The following is a 19,417-nucleotide window of genomic DNA, read 5'->3' on the forward strand; positions in this document are numbered from 1 at the left end:
TCTTCTACACATGTTGTGGATGCCTCTCTTCCAAGATAAACATTTATTTCAGTTTGCAAAAAATAAGAGATGACTTAAATGGCTTTGAAATCAAAAAGTCACACAGCACAGTGGTCAAGGCAAAAGGAAGAAATTAATCTCACTAAAGCTATTGTAGGAGCTGGATTTTATAATGTACTATGAGAATTAATGTATGATTTGATTTCATCCTGTCAGAGGAATGTTGAGGGCCTGAAGCCCCAATGTGAATTTTTAGTTATAAGATTTAGCAAGACTTGATTTACAATGTATTCTGCTGAATATACAATACTGCTGTCTGTATACCTTTGAAGGTTTCTGTATGAGATTGTTTGTGTGAATGAGGAATGCATGCATCAGGAAAAGATAAGGTGTGAAAGCCATCACAAATGTCCAGATGGTCAAGAAGAAGTGAGAGACTTGGAAAGACCAGGAGACAATCAGAAAACATCCATTGTATCCGATGTTAAACATGTTAGCAGCATTGACGACCTCAGAGGTGAGGCAGGCACCCCTGAAGGCGAGACAACAAATAAGAGATAACGATGGGAAGCCCGACAATAACCATCAAATGATAACACCACTTAAGGACTAAGGATGACAGAATGACATTGCAAAATGCATGAATTCAAATGGGAATTTACAACTATACAGCTGGGGTGTTTTGCCATGCAACTCTGGGTTCAGTCCTGCAAAGCCTCGGAGCATCGGATCGCGACCGACAGAACCCAGCTTCACACTCGTGTTCAATCTAACTGGCCATTAGATTGAGTGGAGCTACAACAGACTGGTAACTATGAACATCACTGGCAGGAGAGAGTCTAAAAAGCATATGCTAACTGTGGTATTCTCAATAAATGCCATGCATTTACCTTCTTCTATAAAGATCCCGTGTGCTTTGTATGAGCATAACACTATGGGAACAAAGACACCTTTGTTTTGAGGGGGGAAAAAAGCCATCCAACTGGAAAGCAATCAGAAAGGAGAACAAAGACATGTTATTTATGGTAGTTAAAATGTAACTTGTATGGCTTTCCTCTTTGTCCAGGGGAAGTACGTGGTGAAGTTGGAAAGGATGAACATATCAGGGGCTGCAACACAGTAAAACCACTTTCAAGGATGAATAGGTTGCCTTTTGGTCAAGCAAAAAATAGATTGAAAAAATTGCCTCTTGTGAACAGAAGAGAAAATAAGAAATAGAGAACACACAACTGTCCTGGATGAGGAACTGGATGAAGGGTCTGAAATGAACCTCACTTTTTCCTGCTGTTTTTCCTTTTATAACATCATGCAGCTCCTTCCACAACTAGGCAATTCTTTAGCTCCCCAGCCTGTCCCATTCATGCTGTATGAACAGTATCGCTAAATGCTGTCAAATAATTTAAAATATTTAAGAATGAAGGCAGGGTGTCTCCTTTCATTTCACTGTTAACACTAATCTTAGCATATAGTATGCCAGCCATGCTGAGATAGAGTGTATAACCTGATGATCAGAGAATAATACTACTAGAGAACTGATCTAGAAAAATCACTCATTTTGACTTGTGGGCTACATATTAAGTATTTAATCATAAATATAGGTTTACTACAATGAGGGTAGCTGTAGGATTTGTAGTCCCTATCTGAAGACAAATGCTGCCCAATCCAGCTCCCTCTTCACGTGCAACTGCCCTTCCCACCTCCGTGTCTGTGATCTCACCCCCAACAATCTCTTGATCAGGTGGTGTAACCAGAGGGCACTGAAGGCAAAGGACTCTATGTGTCCACTTAGATGGCATAGACTTAATGCCACTACTGTCTACAACAAATACAAAGAGCGAGACATACAAATATACACATAAGGGGATCCACTGGAGCTCTTCATTCCCATCGGAGGGAATGCAGAAGGTGCTTGGACTCTTACTAGGATGCTTTTCCTGAACACTTAGACATTTAGTCAGTCTTTGGCTAATAGGTGCATGATAAATTTGAAACTGTTTTACCTCCCATCTGGTTGCTAAGAGAGGGAGTTTTTTTTTTTTCTTTTTTCCCAAGTTTAGAGGCCGGCAAAGAGGACCTGCCTAGCCTCCATCCCTGTTTGGCCACCATCATTGGGTCCTCTTCCCCTCTCTATATTGCAGCAGCTTCCTCCAATGCAGCTCTCTGGGTGAAATGATTCCTGTCAGTTTCACTGCTGACCACAGAGTTCTGAACTGCAGTGGTGAAAGGGACTAAAGTCTTGTTTATTTGATTCCACCCATTCTTGGGAAAACTACAGTAGCATAAACACTAGAGCTGTCTGCAGACTCGGCAGACAACACTGTATCAGGCTACAATTGGATCAAGGTTATCTTTGCAACCATAAGGGCTCAAGAATTTTTTAAAAAGCTGAAAATCTGCAGAAGTTAATAATGATGTGGGACTGCAGGTCCTTCTCACTGGACAGTGACATACAAGGGAGTGGATTTAAAAAGCCCTGCCCTATTACACTTTGTACTGTAGTTCACATTTAATGTTTTATAAATATTAGCACCACAAAACAAGGTAATCCACTTTAGTCTTATTTTTGCCCATTGCTTGTTTTTCAATTAAAAAAAAAAAAAAGACAACAGAGGCACACTACCAGCCATCATAGCATTTGTATTTATTAAAGATGAGAGCATTTGAGGTAACATTAAAGTTTCCAGTATATAAGTGGCAATAAGAAAAATAACATAAATCCCGTATGTAATTTCCTTCAATTAAGAGCAAACTGCCTAATATCCAAGCACAGTAGAACATTATTGTAAAAACTCTTTGTCTTTCATCTTCCTACATGAATGACAGCAGGTATGATGGGCAGGTCTCAGAATGAGCAGGGAAATCCCAGTCTAGAGATGTAGTTGTTCAGGAGAGCAAATTATAAGAAAGCTGGCTCTGGAATATTAATGTATTTCTGATTAAGACTAGTCTCCTGTTTTAAAAGCATTCGGGATGTTCAACAAGAAGCAAGATACAACAAACGAGTCATAGATTTTCTAGTCTGCAAAATTTTATTAAGCAACAGCTGGACAACTCTTACAACTCCAAATCATCAAGGAAAAATAGGGCTATCAGTCCATCTCTCAATCATGTAGACAGTAAAGAATTTGGACAAACCACATTATTAAAGGGAAACCATTAATGCTTTCTAGGTACCACCCGTACACTCTATTACACAAGATACATAAAAGGAGAGCCAGATCAGGGTAAGTCTATAATTACAATGAAAACCTGGTTCTGAATGTCATATTTAAAAAAACCTCAACATTTCCAGAAAGATATTTTTAAAATAGTGTACCTATGTAATAGTACGCAGCAGTGTACCAATTTCCCAGAAGGCTTGAAAAGAACATGCTGGGTCATTTGGCTAGGGATCTCGGCACCCGCATGACTGCACACTTGTTTAAAAAAAAAATAAAGCCAAAAACAGTAGTAATAGCTTCAGAAAAAATGTCCAAAGTTACAGTACCAAAATAATGCATTTATAAACAAATGCAAAAAAATATCTTTTTCAGGAAATACTACCGTGCCTTTTTCAATCAAATGCATCCCCATGCGATTCAACAACACTACATATTTTGTATCTACAAAAAAACGAGATCTTAAACACCATCCCCCCCAACACACACATACATACCCACAAATCAAAGAGAAAAACGCAGTAAGAAAAAAAGAATAGGAAGCAAAAGGCAAAACATAGACCAAGCTAACAAAAGAAAAGAAAGGAAAATTACATGTCCTATCAACAAGGAACCAGAAATAACAGATTGATGGGAACTATACTGAGCACTATTTTGATGAAATACTGAAAACGCAATCATCTGTTAACATTATACGAAAATGTTTTTTATTATTATTTTTAATCTTAACACTATTATTTGAACCAATGTTAATCTGGCCATCTTTTCACAATCAGTTATCTGGCCAACAAAGTAAACATTCAGATAGACAGACAGCTTTGTCACTATCCAAAACTCCTGTATCAGATTTTATTTTTAAATTTGGAGTTAGTGTAAATTGGAGGGGAACAATTAGGAACATTTACAGAGCCTTTACATCCGTCTACCATTATGAATCCAATTTTTCTGTGCACATTTTGGAGAGAGAAGTGGTTTGGGGTTGTCTTTCATCCCACAAAGTCATTATAGTCCCAACTGTTCAATTGTATCTGTGTGGAGAGACCCTTGCAGAGCCCAATTCAAGTCAATCTGTATGGTGCAGGAGGCTGCCTGCATGGACACATTTGCGGAATTATGGGCCTAGAGTTGTTGCTTTATAATTTTAATAACAAAAATTACTTCAGGGACTCCTCCTTTGTCCTCTTACTTTAACTGCTCTTGCTATATTTTCCTATTTCCACAGATACAGCCCAAAACAATCAAAACCCCAAAGCAATTCTTTCCTAAAACTTCTTTCTCAACATGCAATGCTCAGTGCTGAGTTGGATTTTTTAATCCTTAAAGTTTGTATGTGTGACTGTATATTTGTGCACACTTGGAAAAAATGTAATCTTAAAACGATTCCCCTTTGAGACCATTCCTGGGAGATGGTAATATAGCTTAATTCACTCCAGTGTGATACATGTAGCAACAGCCTTAAGTCCTGATCCCGGAGAAGGATTCATGCGTGAAGACCCTTGTGCCCATACAGGATTGTATTAAGTCAATAGGACTCTGGGTTGGCAACCTAGCACTAGGTGCCAGTGTAGAGTAGTTTGTGCCCTGCAGAAATAGCTGCTTTTATTATATTCTATATGCATCCGAAGAAGTGGGCTGTAGTCCACGAAAGCTTATGCTCTAATAAATTTGTTAGTCTCTAAGGTGCCACAAGTACTCCTGTTCTTTTTGCTTTTATTATAGTGCAACTAACTACTGCTCTGGCAAACACCATCTTTCAAGCTAGTAAAAGCCAAATTTTTCTCTCTTTTTTGTCAAAGCTGCTCCTCCTCCACCAGGTTCACCCTTTCAGATGAAGATTTACACAGTTGCTAAGTGCTCATTGGGCAACCAGATGTAACATAGCCACAAAAAACAGACTTCAGAAATAACTGTACTCAAATTATCTAAAGCAACAACTCAAAGCACAAGCAAAGTCTGATTGCCTCATAGTGGCAGTGAATCTTCATTGAAACATGGAACAGAAGTGGACTGTAAACCTTGGGGATACCAAAGAGGTTGGTTAAGATGGAGTTTACCTATTTGAGGTGGCCCCTAGTGCAAATTTACTGTACAGCTCCTAATACGCACAATCATTCTGACTGCATATGGAAATTGCCATTGCCTGCTCTGGGAATGAATGTAAACCTATTAACTTGACCCAATAATTTTCCTTTATGCTACTTTCATCTCCCTCCCCTATTTATTTCTGCTATTCTAGAACCATAGTACTACTGCTGAATAGTACCAGAGGTTCGCAGGATGAAATTCACTCTTCTGCAGAGGGCCGACAAGGTCTGTGTATTATTTTTTAGACCCACTTACACCACATTTTGAGGGCTAGAGCCAAATTGTCAAATGAAATCTGGCCCCTTTGTGCCACTCAGGCAGTGCAATGGGGATGGATTCTGGCTGCAAATAGGCCAGCAGGGAAATCCCCTGGCATAGGGGAAGTCACTGCTGGTGTAAAGGTGCTCCGCTCTGCCTATCCTCCACTGTAGGGCCAATTAAAGCTTCTCAGTTACTCTAAGCATTCCCAGGGCTGGGGTCAGCTCAGATTAGCCTCAGAATCAGGGAGCTGTAACAGGAGCAGAGCTTGACCACAACAGGCAATCTGCCCCCTTAACTAGGATTTCAGTGATGCACAGGCTGTGTACTAGCCCTCTGCACAGAGATGAATGTCACCCAAAGTGAGCCATATATAAAATACTTATTTTATACATGAACCCTCCTCTATTTTGTACCCCAAAACCAAGGCTAGCTCTAAGAAAAGATAAAGCAAATCATGATGTGAGTTTTTTAAATCATCTCCGTGACTGAAAAGCCAGTTAAAACACAATGGGAAAATACACAGTATAGAGGAAAGATTTCTGCAGGTCCCCCCCAAAAATCTGCACTGTATGTAGTCTACAGAATCCCCAATAGCATATCTACTTTTTCCATCTGCCTGATAAACAAGATTCTTCCCTACATTATAAAATGTTGAATATTGTCCAGCAAAAAAAGTTGTCCTATACACATTCTTAAACAATTTCTTGCAGCAAAACATATTGCTAGCAAACAATTAATTACAAAGATCCTCTTTTCATATAAATAAGAAAGTGTGTATAACTCACTGGTACATAGTAATAAAATAATCCCTAAATCACTTATTACATTAAGCAAGATAAATAATTTGACTCAGACATTAACAGGAAATTTGCATTAAATTATCTTTAAAATATAACGCAACCCCTCAAAAAACAAAACGTAAGCCCTTTGGCTTAACAATTATTGCACAACTAAAAACAAAAGCTTTTGAAAACCATATTGAACTATTGGAAACTATTGTATGTATAAAAGAATTAGGTAATTCAGAACATGTTGCTATTTTCTTCCTAGAAGAACTTACAATTGTCTACACAAAAACTAGGTTGCAATATAAAATGTAAAATTAGTGTTTTGGCTTGAATGCAACAGCAATCTTCATGATTAAAATCATCCTAGTGGAAGTATTAGTTTGGAGGGCTTTTAAAGTTGTTTCTTACATTTTCTCTCAACATACAGAGAAAAAAAAAAGAAAAGAGAATGACTATTGTGACCTGCTCTCTTCATAATTTAGGACTCAATTGTACACTCAGATACATATATACAACTCAATTGACTTCAGCAGGAATTGTGTGAAAACAAATACTTAATTGAGGGCAAAATCTGTCCCTAACCGTAGGTAGTCTTTATGCCATTAAACTTGACTTAAAGGGACACTGTCAACATACTTACAGAAGAAAAACTCTTTACCTTATAACATAAAAACAGAAAGAAAGGTAGAAATCACTATTTTCACCATTTGTGTTGTTTGTTTTTGTGCTTCCGTGAGGTGGGAACAAGTTCTTCTTCTATGTCTGGAAAGCTCCAAGACACTGTGTGTGCTACCAGAACCAAATACCAATGGACCCTGGATAATAAAACTAAACTGGCAGGTTTCACTTAAGTTTTCACCACTTTTGCTTTCTGGTTTTCCTGCATTTGCACATTTCTGCTGTTAATTTGGTTCATAACGCTGCAGGGGAATGTTAAAAAAAAAAAAAAGACAACAAATCTTTGCCTGGAAAGTTAAAGAAAACAGCAGTATGAAAACAGTTCTGTTTGGATGAGGTATGTTGAGCACACATGTGCAAACATACTTAATTCCATTAAATCTGCATTCTTGGCCTAAAACTAGTTGACAATGTCTCTTTAAGAGGATTATTTCTCCAAAGCAACAGAACACCTGTCTTCCTAAAAGAAGAAATGAATCAATGTGCTTTTGGCCTCAACATGTTCAGTGCACACGTCTCAATATTCCAATACTGCTTATGACTTGCTTATGGGATTAATTAGAGCTATTAGGATATCTTCAGGAGCACCATTGGGTCAAGCCCCGCAATCCTCAGTCATATGGGTAGTACCACTGAAATTGTGTGAGTAAGAAATAAGCCTGTTTCCTAAACAGCATGTAATTCTGCACTGACTTGGGGCCCAATCTCACTCCCACTGAAGTCAATGGCAAACTCCCACTGATTTCAAAGTCAGCAGGACCAAGCCCATTTGATCTCGGTCTACTTCCTCCTCCACACACACATGCCAGAAGCTGTCACTAAAATCAGCTACTAAATAACTGTGGAGGTGGGGTTCCTCTGTAACAGAAAGATATACCTAATTGATGGAGTTTCAACAAAAGTGAATACATAAAAGCAAATAGAAGAGTTAATGCCAAGGGAAATATTGGGCTTGATCCACTCCCATGTGCAAGCAGAGACTGCTGAGCCCCAAGATGATACAGGGATTATACCACCATCTCCCCAGGGGCTCCATAAGAGAAGGACAGTATTATCTTGCAGGTGGGTCTTTCTGGGGCCACACTGGTGGAGGTTGCCCGGGAGATCATCTGAATCAGCACATCCCTACATATCCTTGTCAAAACCTGTCTCTGGCCAGCATTACCTACCCTGTGTTGTCTGGCTTCAGAGTCCCCAGTGGACGTTGGAGCCAGGGAGCTGCTGCATCCCTTCCTCCACTGGGGGTCCTGTGCCCCTGATGGGTTCCCGGCAATGAATCAAGCCTACTTAGCCTAGCCTACCTTTACAGACATTTCAAACAATCAGTGATATATTTTACTCTCTTGGTGTATGGTTTGTGTTTTAAACAAAGTTATGAAGGGTTTCCTAGTAAGGAGTAAAACTGAGGTTTGCAGACCGAGATAAACCAGCCACCACCCCATCTTTCTAAATGTCCTGATTTGAAAGAGTATTTTTAAAGGTAATTGACAGTTACATTTTGCAACCTACTGTGAATTTAATTTAATGAACGATCAGAGTTTTCATATGTTGCTGGGGAAGCATTTCCAAATCAAACTGTATTCAACAGAGAAATATGTGTGCATGTGTGAGAGAGAGAGCACTAGAGCAATAACAGAATCTCTCTCTACCCATTGAAACACCTAACACAGGCTTTCAATTATATAAGACAGATTTGCAGTTAGAAACAGTCTTGTTCCTGTATATAGTTGATTAAAAAGCCATAACCAGCTTTATACATTTTGGCTTCCCATTCTTTTTTTGGACTGTTAACCATTCAAACGACAGCCTATAGTGCTGTACTCAAATAGGAGGTGGGTGAAAGGGGTGGTACTCTCCAGTATTTCCTTCCTTTTCTCCAACCAGCGGTGATGAGAAATCTCCTACTGTCACCACATGCCTTTCTCTTTCCCAATTAACGCAATGCTCTGATTCACCATAGATTTAGAAGAATTTTACTCACTGGGCCCATTTTATTTATTTTAACAATTCTGTTCTTAACATGTAAACATCTTTTAGTGAAGAGGTGTAACCCTTGCCCATGTGCTACACCAGGCTGCATTATGTACTACACACATGTAGTACAAATCAAAGAATACTGCTTACCTATACATGTACGTATGCAACTCTCACAACTCCTCCCGCTTCTGTTCTCCATCATCTAGTGAAACACATTTATCCCAAGTAACAGCACAGAAAAAAAGCAGACACCAACTTCGTTGATGAAATGTGTTTTGAAACCATCCAATGGTAAGTTTTGTTTCTCTTCTGAATAATACATCAGTATTTATAAATTAAATATTGACCTTCATAAACCTCCTTGGTACCTGCAGTGCTCAGCTATGATCAGAGAAGAAACATGTGTCTTCAAGTATTATAGCTTTTTTTTTTTTCCTGCTATCACTGATGTAGTAGTACAAACTGGACCAGAAAAAAGGTTATGTTCCCTGTTTTAAAAAGAACAGCATGATATAAGGCAGTCTATCAAAGAGAGCAGTCTTTTTTAATCCCCCTACGAGCTTACGTCAGCTACTGCAGCAAACACAGCAGAACCACCACAACAAGCCAAAAGCCACATTTCCCAATATAACACTGAATGGCTCTCTCCTGGTGCTCTTTCTGAAACCCCAGCACGATGTTTAAAAAAAAAAACCAACCCAAACAAACAGCTCCCCCACCCCAATTATGACTAAAGTTAATGCCCTCTTTTGGGCACCAAGAGATTTTTCCAGTTTTACTGCCTTCTTCACTCCCCGGCGCCTTTGTGCACCTAAAACAAGCCGCCCTGACATTTTCCAGTTCGGACATTAGGAGAAGGTTTTTCTCTCTCCAGTCTCTGCTCTTTTCATTTGAGGCGTTGAGTCACGTTAGCCAGAGCAACTGCAAAGGCCTGCACTGCAGAAAACGGATATTGAAAGTCCAAAATGTAAGCATTGCCGTCAATCCTTCCAAACTGCATTACCTGGGGAAGGGTGGAAGGTGAAGGGGAGGAAAAAAAATAAGGAACGAGAGGTCAATAGAAGGGAGAGACCAAGAAGTAACAAGGAAAAAAGCAAAACTGTGATACCCTTATTCACACTGAATAGTACCTTACTCCATACAAAATCAATGGGGCCAGTCGCAGAACAAAGTACTACCAAGTATGAGTGAGGACGTCACAATCTGGCCCATAGAAATCTACTCTGTCAAGGAAATACACAGCCTTAAAAGACCCAGGGTCAGATTCAGCATTGGTGTAAGTGGACTTAACTCCACTGAAATCATTGATGCTGGGTCAGGACTAAGGTCCATATCATCTGCTCCTTCAGAAAAATTAGAGGAGGATCTTCATAGGGGATCCTCAGAGAGAGATCCCACTGCATCACCCTATCAGGAAGGCAGTTTGCTCCCAGGAGAAAGCCACAGCAGGCCCTGCCCCAAACCTGGCAGAACTCCTCTGACCCACGTGGGTCCCTTAAGGTCAGGGCCATCTGCACAGAGGCCCTTTGACTCTACACCACCTCTGGGGGCCCTCCAAATTCCTGGGGAACTGCTACCAGGGCTTCCATGTGGCCACAGCACACCAAGGAAATGATAGGCTGGGAGCTCCGAGGGAAAGATTTTATTTTTTGTATTAATTTTTATATGACCAGAAGGGGGACAATTTGCATCACTCCAGCCTGCTCACATCTCCCTGTAGCTCACCACTCTCCATCCTTTCCCCCAGCACAGCTCCTGAGCAGTATGAAGAAGCCTCTGTAATCTCTGGTGGTGGTGTGCAGACCTGCCAAAGGTCACACCCCTTACATGACACTCACGCTTATTTCTTTGCTGTCTCTCTCTGATGATCATAATGATCCCTTTTGGGCCTTAACATCTATGGATCTATAAATCTGGACCCCAGCCTCCAAGACAAGGGCAGTACAAGCTGAAAGAGAAACTGGCATATATCATATTGAGCGGAAACCAATGTCACTGCTTTCGTATTTGTCCTGAAGTTGTTAGCCATCTGTTTTTGGACAGTATCAGTGGTCAAGATAGGTAAGCAAAGTAACATTTCCATGGGTTTATACTGACAATCTATCTTGGTATTTTTATGTCCCTCATCACTGCAGTAGCCAAACCCCTCACAGTCATTAACATATTTTATCCTCTGAACACCCTGGGAGGGAGGCAAGTACTATTCCCATTTTACAAATACGAAACTAAGATGCAGAGAGACAAAGTGACTGACTGAAGGTCACACAGGCAAGTCTGTGATAAAGCCAGGAACTGCACCCAGCTCCCTTGAGTTCCAGTCCAATGCCTTAGCCACTATACTAGACTGTCAGCAGCCCACTGGGGTCTGGTTTTGGTGTATTAATGTCTCACTCGGACAAACAGAGACAATCTCATTCTTCTGATTTCAGTTTTCTGAAATATCTAAAGACCTCCTCTTCATGAGCTGCACATGATCCTTCTACTCCAATGGGAGGGTCATTGGTTCTGCTCCTCTGGAAAGAAGAACCAGCTAGCCTCCTCTCAGGTGCTATTGTTCACCCCTCATTGGGAGTGATCTGGGGTTTGGAGGGAGACTGGTTGCTTGCCCACATCTCTATCTCTGCTTCCTTATGTATTTGGAGAGAGTGTGAGAGAGACAGAGAGAGAGAGAAAGTGAGTGTATACTGGGATTCACTAACGATATCAAACCAGCTATCATGAGCAATTTCTAACTTGAGCTGCAATTGGAGTTTGCAGTATTAAGAGTAAAATTATTGGATTTTTCCCTGTAATGCTGCAAGTTAAGACTGTTACTAAAAGTACATTTCTTTAGAAGTGATAAGTAGTGAGATTAAAAGAGGGCCTGTCCCCAGGTCTGACAGGAAAAGGCTATAAACATGCTTTCATTGTATATACGTAAACACTGAACCTCATTCTTAAAAACTGCTGATCACGGAGCTACCAGCAGAACTAAGAAGCTCTTTATAGAAGCGCAGTGCAGCACCCCCTCTCTGAGATAAGGGAGCAGAACAGAGTATCTTTCCCCCTGGGAAGCTTGTCACTGCAATTGCTCCTGCCATCCTACCTGTCGTCCTTCCAGCTCAATCTGAAAGTTTTTTGCAGACTCCTGGGTCACCCGTCCTCCGAAGTCCAGCTGATACACTTGTGTTGCCTCGTTCCACAAGGGCTGCTTGTTGGCCATCACATACACAAAGCCCTGGCTTCCCAGCCTCCCATCCTCCTTTTCGTTGGCCTTCCGGCACTTGAACTCATCCAGCTCACTGGCTGTCCTCAAATTCCTTTTGGTTTTCCATCCCTTTTTGCTGCCTTGGCTCTGGTTCATCAGTTCATCCCCACTGATAAAAAGCTCTGGCTCACTCTCTGAACTGTCCTGAAACTCATTCGTCTTGTTCAGCTTCTTTGACTTCAGCTGGTCCTTCTGGCTCTTGACTTTCTTTTTCTCCCTTCCTAGCCTAGGGCTGGATATTAGGGAGTTGAAGTCAGTCAATGTCCTTGCCTCCTTTTTGACCTTGCCCTCTGTGATAGCCTGCACATTTCCTTCCTCAGCTCGACTATCCAGGCGCTTCCGGTTCTTCTTCCCAAACTTGTCTGTCCGTTGAGGAATGGGACTTTCTGTGAGGGAGAGAACCTCCTGGAAGGTGTCTGCTGTCTCCACCATTACTTCTGTGCCCACATGACCCTGAAGCTCTGCTGGCGGCGGAGACATAACTGGCTTCTCCACCACTAGAAGTGGCTTGGGGGGCAAAGTGCCTTGGGAATTCTGTACAGGCGGGCATGCACTGTAGGAATTCCATGGGTGCAAGGCTATTGGTGGCAGCTGTAAACTAGAGCAAGTGCTACTTCCTGGATACATGGGTGGCAAAGGGCAATAGGAGAGGTTAGACGGATAACCTGGCTGAAGTACTACAGTTGGCTCTTGTTGTGCAAACTGTGTTGGGGCCAGAGCTTCTTTGGGGGAACAGGGGGCCTGCATTCCCTGGAGAGGAGGGGCACTGTAGTTTCCTGGATAAGGTACTCCAACCCCATAACTCATCTGGAAAGTGGCAGTGGGACTGGTGGGAGATTTGGGGGAAACAAATGGCACTCGAGACATATCAAGATGCTGAGCTTGACCAATCAGAGGAACAGGTTTGAGAGGGTTGGGCACTGAATTTTGAGCTGTCCTTTCCTGAGGAACCCATATCTCCTCACTCACCATAGGGTCCCACTGGTACGGGGGTGGCCGCTTCACACCAACGGCAGCCTCTGTCAAGGCTACAGGCATGTGCCTTATCGATTTCTCCACTGGACAGTGCTGAGAAAGTGCCTCATCCTCTGTGAAGGCAGAGTTGATATAATCTGTCCGATCACGAGAGTTATCGGGTGGGCTCAGCAAATTGTATGAGGACTGGGAGGCCAAGGGCGAAGTACTGACTGAGTGAGCAATGACAGAACTGTGTTGGGAACTGCTCCCAATGGTTACGTCAGGCCTCATACTGCTAATACTGGAAGTGCTGTTACTAGCATTGGCATTATTGATGTTCCCACCACCGCTGCTACTCGTGTTGCTGTTACTGCTGCTGCTGCATTGACTACAGGTGTATAAAGCTGTCGGTGCCCTCTGCTGGTACTGTGCTGTCACAACATTGCTCTTAGGTTTTGATGGATGTTGTAAAGTGGCTCTTTGGCTGTCGACCAACTGAGCCATTTTCAGAGCTGCCTCTCTGCTGTTCCTCCGCAGAGTAGCATGGATAATACTACTGTCCAGCCTCTGTGTGATGCTACGGCCCTGTGACAGCTGGCTGGCAATTTCTGGGTAAGGTGGTGGATCCCCAGTCGGTATAGAATAACGAGGAACTGTCAGCCTGTTCAGGGTAGCACTGGAACAGGGCTGCTGGATTTTCTTCTCTGTTGCTGTAATCCTTAAAGTGGCAGAGCTGCCGGGACCCGGCAGGGTATAAGTATTCAGCATCCTCGTTCGAGGCCGGCATACTTCTTCAACATTCCCACTGCTATCAAAGGTCGTTATTCGCTCGTAGCCAAGAGGGGTCTGATAATGTCCTGCTGGATAAAGAGAAAAGTCTCCCTTTTTCAGACAGAGATCCATAGGTGGCTGGGGTGGGACAGGTGGGGGAGGCGGTGGTGCAGTGGGAGCGGCTGGTATGGTTCCAGGGTAAGGAGGGGGCGGGTTCATTTTGTTCAGTTGTATTTCTTGTGCAGTGCTGAAGACAACAGCGTCCCCTTCTGCCAGCTGCTGCACTGGCCGTAAAGTTTTTGCCTTTTGGTGATGTTCGTGGTCTCTGTCTCCGTCTCTGTGATCCATTATCGCCATCTGTATTGCACCCTGCGGTTGCAGGGATAACTGAGGCGGTGCCTGGATGATGCGCCCCATTTCCACTCCTCCAAAAATCACCTGTCCTGGATTGGAGTACCTGCTTGAGACTGGGTACTGCACTGCGCTATCACCCCCGTGCTCTGCTGTCCCCACTGCTGTCGTCTGATTGGTCAAGACATCCAACTGCACGTTCTGATTGGCCAACAAGGACTGGACCAGTCCTATGCTCTGAGTCGGTGACATAGCTTGCGCTGAGCTGTGAATAGGAGCAATAGGGATATTGACGGTGCAGGGGGGGTTGTTCTCAGGAACTCCAGATGCTCCAGTTACTGCAATAAGAATCAAAATAAACACAGTTTAGAGACTGTTATAATAAAAAAGGAAAATAGGAGATTATTAGATTCCCTCCTCATGTGCTGCAAAATAACTTTATTTTATCTGTGCTACTAGCAATCCATAATACACCATCATTCATACTCCAACTAATGACGATCATTTCGGCCCTGATCTGGCAAAGCACTTAAATATGCATATAACTTTAGGCAAGGAAGTAGTCCCAGATTAAAGACAATGAATGGGACTACACGTGGGTTTAAGTCAGTGTTTCTCAAACTGGGGTCGCCGCTTGTGTAGGGAAAGCCCCTGGCGGGCCGGGCCGCTTTGTTTACCTGCCCCGTCCGCAGGTCCGGCCGATCGTGGCTCCGACTGGCCGCGGTTCGCCGATGCAGGCCAATGGGAGCTGCTGGAAGCGGCGGCCAGTATGTCCCTCGGCCCGCGCTGCTTCCAGCAGCTCCCATTGGCCTGCAGCGGCGAACCGCGGCCAGTCGGAGCCGCGATCGGCCGGACCTGCGGACGGGGCAGGTAAACAAAGCGGCCCGGCCCGCCAGGGGCTTTCCCTACACAAGTGGCGACCCCAGTTTGAGAAACACTGGTTAAAGTGTTTTGATGGGTTAGGGCTTTGTACAGCACCATAAATTTATGTGGCAATTTCCCAACAGACAGGAAGGCGCAAACTTGTCATCTAAGGTAGACAAGACACAGAACAACTGTTCAGGAAAGGGAAGGCTGAGTCGATTACTGGTGAGGACAATGATTTATGGAAATAGTGGATTTTTAGGGGGCATTTGAAGGAGAAGACAGAGATGGACAAGAAAAGTTAGAGTATTGCAAGAGCATAGGACAGCATGGGAAGGCTGACAAAGGCAACAGTACCACAAGAGAAATGGGAGGATCATAGGGAGCGGAAGGGTGGGATGAAGGAAATGAAACAGACATGCAGCTGCAGTCACTATGATTGCCAGGTATTGGATTTGATGCCGTAACAGACAGGAAGCCAATGAAAGAATTCAAGGATAGGGTAATGTGGTCAGAGCACTGGGGAGGGAAGATTACTTTAGCAGCAACATTTTGAATAGACTGGAACTGGGGTAGGTGAAAAGTCAAGTGTAAGAGAAGGTTACAATCATCAAATATGAAAGAGGGCCCAGGTGTGAATGAGGGTTTAGCAGTGGAGATAGTGAGGAAAGGATAGATTTTGGTGATATTCACTAGAAAGCAGCAACAAGACATGGGTCTTGATCCAACTCCCATTGAAATCAACAGCAATGTTCCCATTGACTTCAATGGGAACAGGATCAGATCATTAGCGAGAGACTGACTATAGTGTGAGGCGAAAGAGAAAGAAGAGTCAAAAAGGACACTGAGATTTTGAGGACAGGAGACAGAAGAGATCATAAAGTTGTCAATGGAGACCGAAAAAGGAGAAGGTGCAAAGAGGTCAGGAGGAAAAATTAAAGGGCTATATTCTTAGCTGATGTAAACTGCTGTCACTCAACTGATTTCAATTTACACCAATGTATGGTGTGGCCCAAGAATTTCAGGACTGAGCTTGGAACTAGTGGTGCTGCTCCTAGAGGAAGTGCTTATTGGTAGCTTGTGATGCAAAACTGGGTAGATGGGGAGAGGTTCGGGATAGAGGGGTAGATTTGGAAAACACCCACATACATGTTGGTTGTTGAAAGTAAGGGAGTGAATGAGAGCCCAGGTCATAAGGGACACCAAGAGACTGAGGCGATGAGGAGCCATTGAACCAAAAGAGCACCAATTCACAGAAGCCAAGAAAAGAACAAAAATAGATGGGAGAAGAAAGAGTGCTCTACAGTGCTGAGGGCAGCTGATAAATCACAACGACAAATGAGGATTAGTGGCCAGGATTGTTTCAATGGAGTGGAAAGGGCAGAAGCCAAATCGGGTACCTCCTTTTCATTTCTGGCAACTCCCCATGAGCTATCGACTGCCCTCCTGCTTCCCTCATACCATCCCAAACCACAAGATATCCTCCTGTCTCCCTCTTAACCCCTCCTGTACCCCCAACCAAGCCTCAACTTGACACCCTCCTGCCCAAACACATTCTTGCCCCTAGAGCCCCTAAAGTCCTTTCATCTTCATAGGATTATCTTGGAAACGTTTTTTTCTAAAATGTTGGTATCTTTGGATCAGGGACAGAATTAGTGAATGAGAGCGGAGCGCGAAGGGTGGGGAATAGTGGTTGGGACAGTGATGTGAGAAGGGAAAGAAAAGGAGTCAAAATGAAAAGAAGTGGCAGAGTTAAAAGGAAACACATGGTACCAACAAAAGGAAATGAAGGCAGAGAGGGAAAGAAAAAGCTAAGAGACTAGTTTCATCACCAGTGCAGTGAGTAAGGGAGTCAACTCACGCTGTGATGTGGATTAACACAGAAGCCTTATTAGACTCTCCCCTTTGTTAGACTTCACCTTTTTACAGTGCAATTAATTCTGTACCAAAGTACAAGCACAGGTTTGATTTCCAGCAATATCTGACCTAAATGGACAGTATGATAAGCAAGGGATAATTGTTGCATAGTAATTACCCCAAGAATCTTGCAAACTTCCCTGATGATTCTTCTTAAATAAAGGACATGAAGGATGACTGGTGAATTAGAACTTACATTTGTATGTAAATCTATTACATTTGTCTCCATGATTATTAGAATGTATAATACCCATGGAAAGATGGGACCAAATCAAACCATAGATCCATCTAGTTTGGAATACTCTAGTCATGGCCAATACCTGATTCTTTAGAATATCTGTGCAAAATTCTACTCACCCACTCACCAAGGATAACTTTTGTTCTGATAGCATTAGCTTTTTCATCAACATCAATCATCATGGCAAAGGGTAGGTGAGTAGATTTTTGTGGCTGGGCTGGTAAATTTTCAGGGCAATTCTGCCAGGTTGTTTTAGAGGAAGGGAAAAAGCTAAAATAAACAAACAGAACCATAAAATATCTGGCCAGCTGTGCAAAATATACTTTTGGCTTGTCATACATTTTTTCTGATGTCCATAGGTTATCAATCTATTACCTGAAGCATGAGATTTGATTATTATTTTAGCTTGAACAGCTTTATATGTACTTTACATTCATCCAAGTAAAATTTCCATTTGCCATCATGCTGTCAGATATCCCAAAGTGTTTAAATCTAGCAGGAGTTTCTCACATTCCTCAGTGGCTTTTTCCTAATTGATTTTTTGCATAATATGCAAATTAAATCAATTCATTGTTCATTTTCCTTTCAAAATCATTAGTGGTTATATTAAACTTGCCCCTGGGGCACCTCACTATTGACAGCTCTTCAGCCCAAGAGCAGCTGTTTACTATAGCTTTAGTTCCTAGTGCTTAAGCACTATGTAAGCTACAAGATATTCTTCATTACCTCATGGCTATTTATTTTCCTTAATAGTCTCTTATAAGAGACCTTGTGGGAAGCTTTTTGAAAATCTACATAAATTCTATTTGCTAGGTCAGAAGTGAATTTTCAGGAGAAATCTGACAGAAAAGAGAAGTGGATAAGAAGAGGAAGACTGCAGGGGAGAAGAGGACAGTATGTTTTTTTATTCGCTTTTAAAGAGTTCTATCAGATCTCATGGTAGTTTGATCAGATTAGGTTATACTTGTTCAAATATTGCACTGCACTTTCCTTAACTCTCCCCCAGTCTCCCTAAAACTGAGGTGAGGCTCACACAACATGTCTTTTAGCTCCTTTCAAATAAAAGGAATAGGCATTATGGATCCATCCAATTCTCAGTGAAGTCCATGGGGGTCTTCCCATTGATGTTCATGGCAGCTGGATCGAGCTCCATGTTAGGAAATATCTAATGCTGAGAACAGCATTTGTATTCAAATACATACTAAATCCCCTCCTCCATGTCTCCACAGCTTTGTGCTTTAGTTCCTTCAGTGTTCTTGGCTGAATACCATCAAAGGCCTGGTGATTCAGCAAAGCACTTAAAGCATCTGATTAGTCCCATTGAAGTCCATGGGGCTACTTTGATGCTTGAAGTTAAACACATTGTCAAGTGCTTTAACTGATCAGGGCTTTAGGGCCCAATCCAAAATCCCAGGAAAGGCAACAGGAGCCTTTCCCATTGGTCTTTAGACCAAGCCCTTATTGGTTTGTAACTTTTCCAACTTTCTTTCACACCTTCCTCCTTAAAGAGACTTGAATCTCCATGAAGCCGCATTTTGGATTCCCCTGAAACATGACTTTGGAACAGGAATTTCCCCATTGCCCTCTACACTATAGGAATGATGCAAACAAAGTAATTTAAACGTTTTGCTGCTGCGCCAGCCTCTTTATTTGCATGGCTTCATTTTATAGAAGGAGATCCTGGTGCCTCCACCCGCTTTCATTTGCCATGTCTGCATCCTCAATTCTGCCTGCATTGCTGGGGTCTCCCATTATGTCTCTCATGTCTGGGCAGGATGATCATGTAAATATCCTCCCAGATTATAACATTAAAAAGAGGCTACATGAATATTCCTGCCATCCTTGTAATCATAATTATAAATAAAAAACTGAATGAGCATATCACATTTCCCAATTGGGCAGAGTCTTTGCTGCTCTGGGAATCTCAGCTGCTCTCAAACCCAAGTGTCTTGCACAGCAGTGCTGTGTGCTGCTGCTGTCACATCACAAGAATGGGTCTGAGAGGCTTCTACAATATTAGCTCCCCATAGAGATATATAAAGGGCTTCACTCTATGGAGAATTCCTGTAGAATTTAATAGAGGATGTTTAGCTTTCTGCTGCACTTTAAACTAAGCAATGGAATT

General features: G+C 42.4%; 1 protein-coding gene across 3 annotated transcripts in view; it reads right to left on the reverse strand.

Moving 5' to 3' along the window:
- Positions 1–2,617: 2,617 nt before the first annotated feature.
- Positions 2,618–19,417, reverse strand: part of TULP4 (TUB like protein 4) — a 258,811-nt gene continuing 242,011 nt past the window's right edge. For all 3 annotated transcript variants that reach the window (XM_054022342.1, XM_054022343.1, XM_054022344.1), the window contains exons 14-15: positions 12,033–14,611; positions 2,618–9,950 (exon numbers count right to left, since the gene is read on the reverse strand). In XM_054022342.1, the coding sequence (XP_053878317.1) occupies positions 9,834–9,950; positions 12,033–14,611 (2,696 nt within the window). In that variant the 3' untranslated portion in view covers positions 2,618–9,833. The remainder of the gene's footprint in view (positions 9,951–12,032; positions 14,612–19,417) is intronic.

This window comes from Malaclemys terrapin, chromosome 3 (assembly GCF_027887155.1).
Source record: "Malaclemys terrapin pileata isolate rMalTer1 chromosome 3, rMalTer1.hap1, whole genome shotgun sequence".
In the NCBI taxonomy this organism is placed as follows: Eukaryota; Metazoa; Chordata; order Testudines; family Emydidae; genus Malaclemys; species Malaclemys terrapin.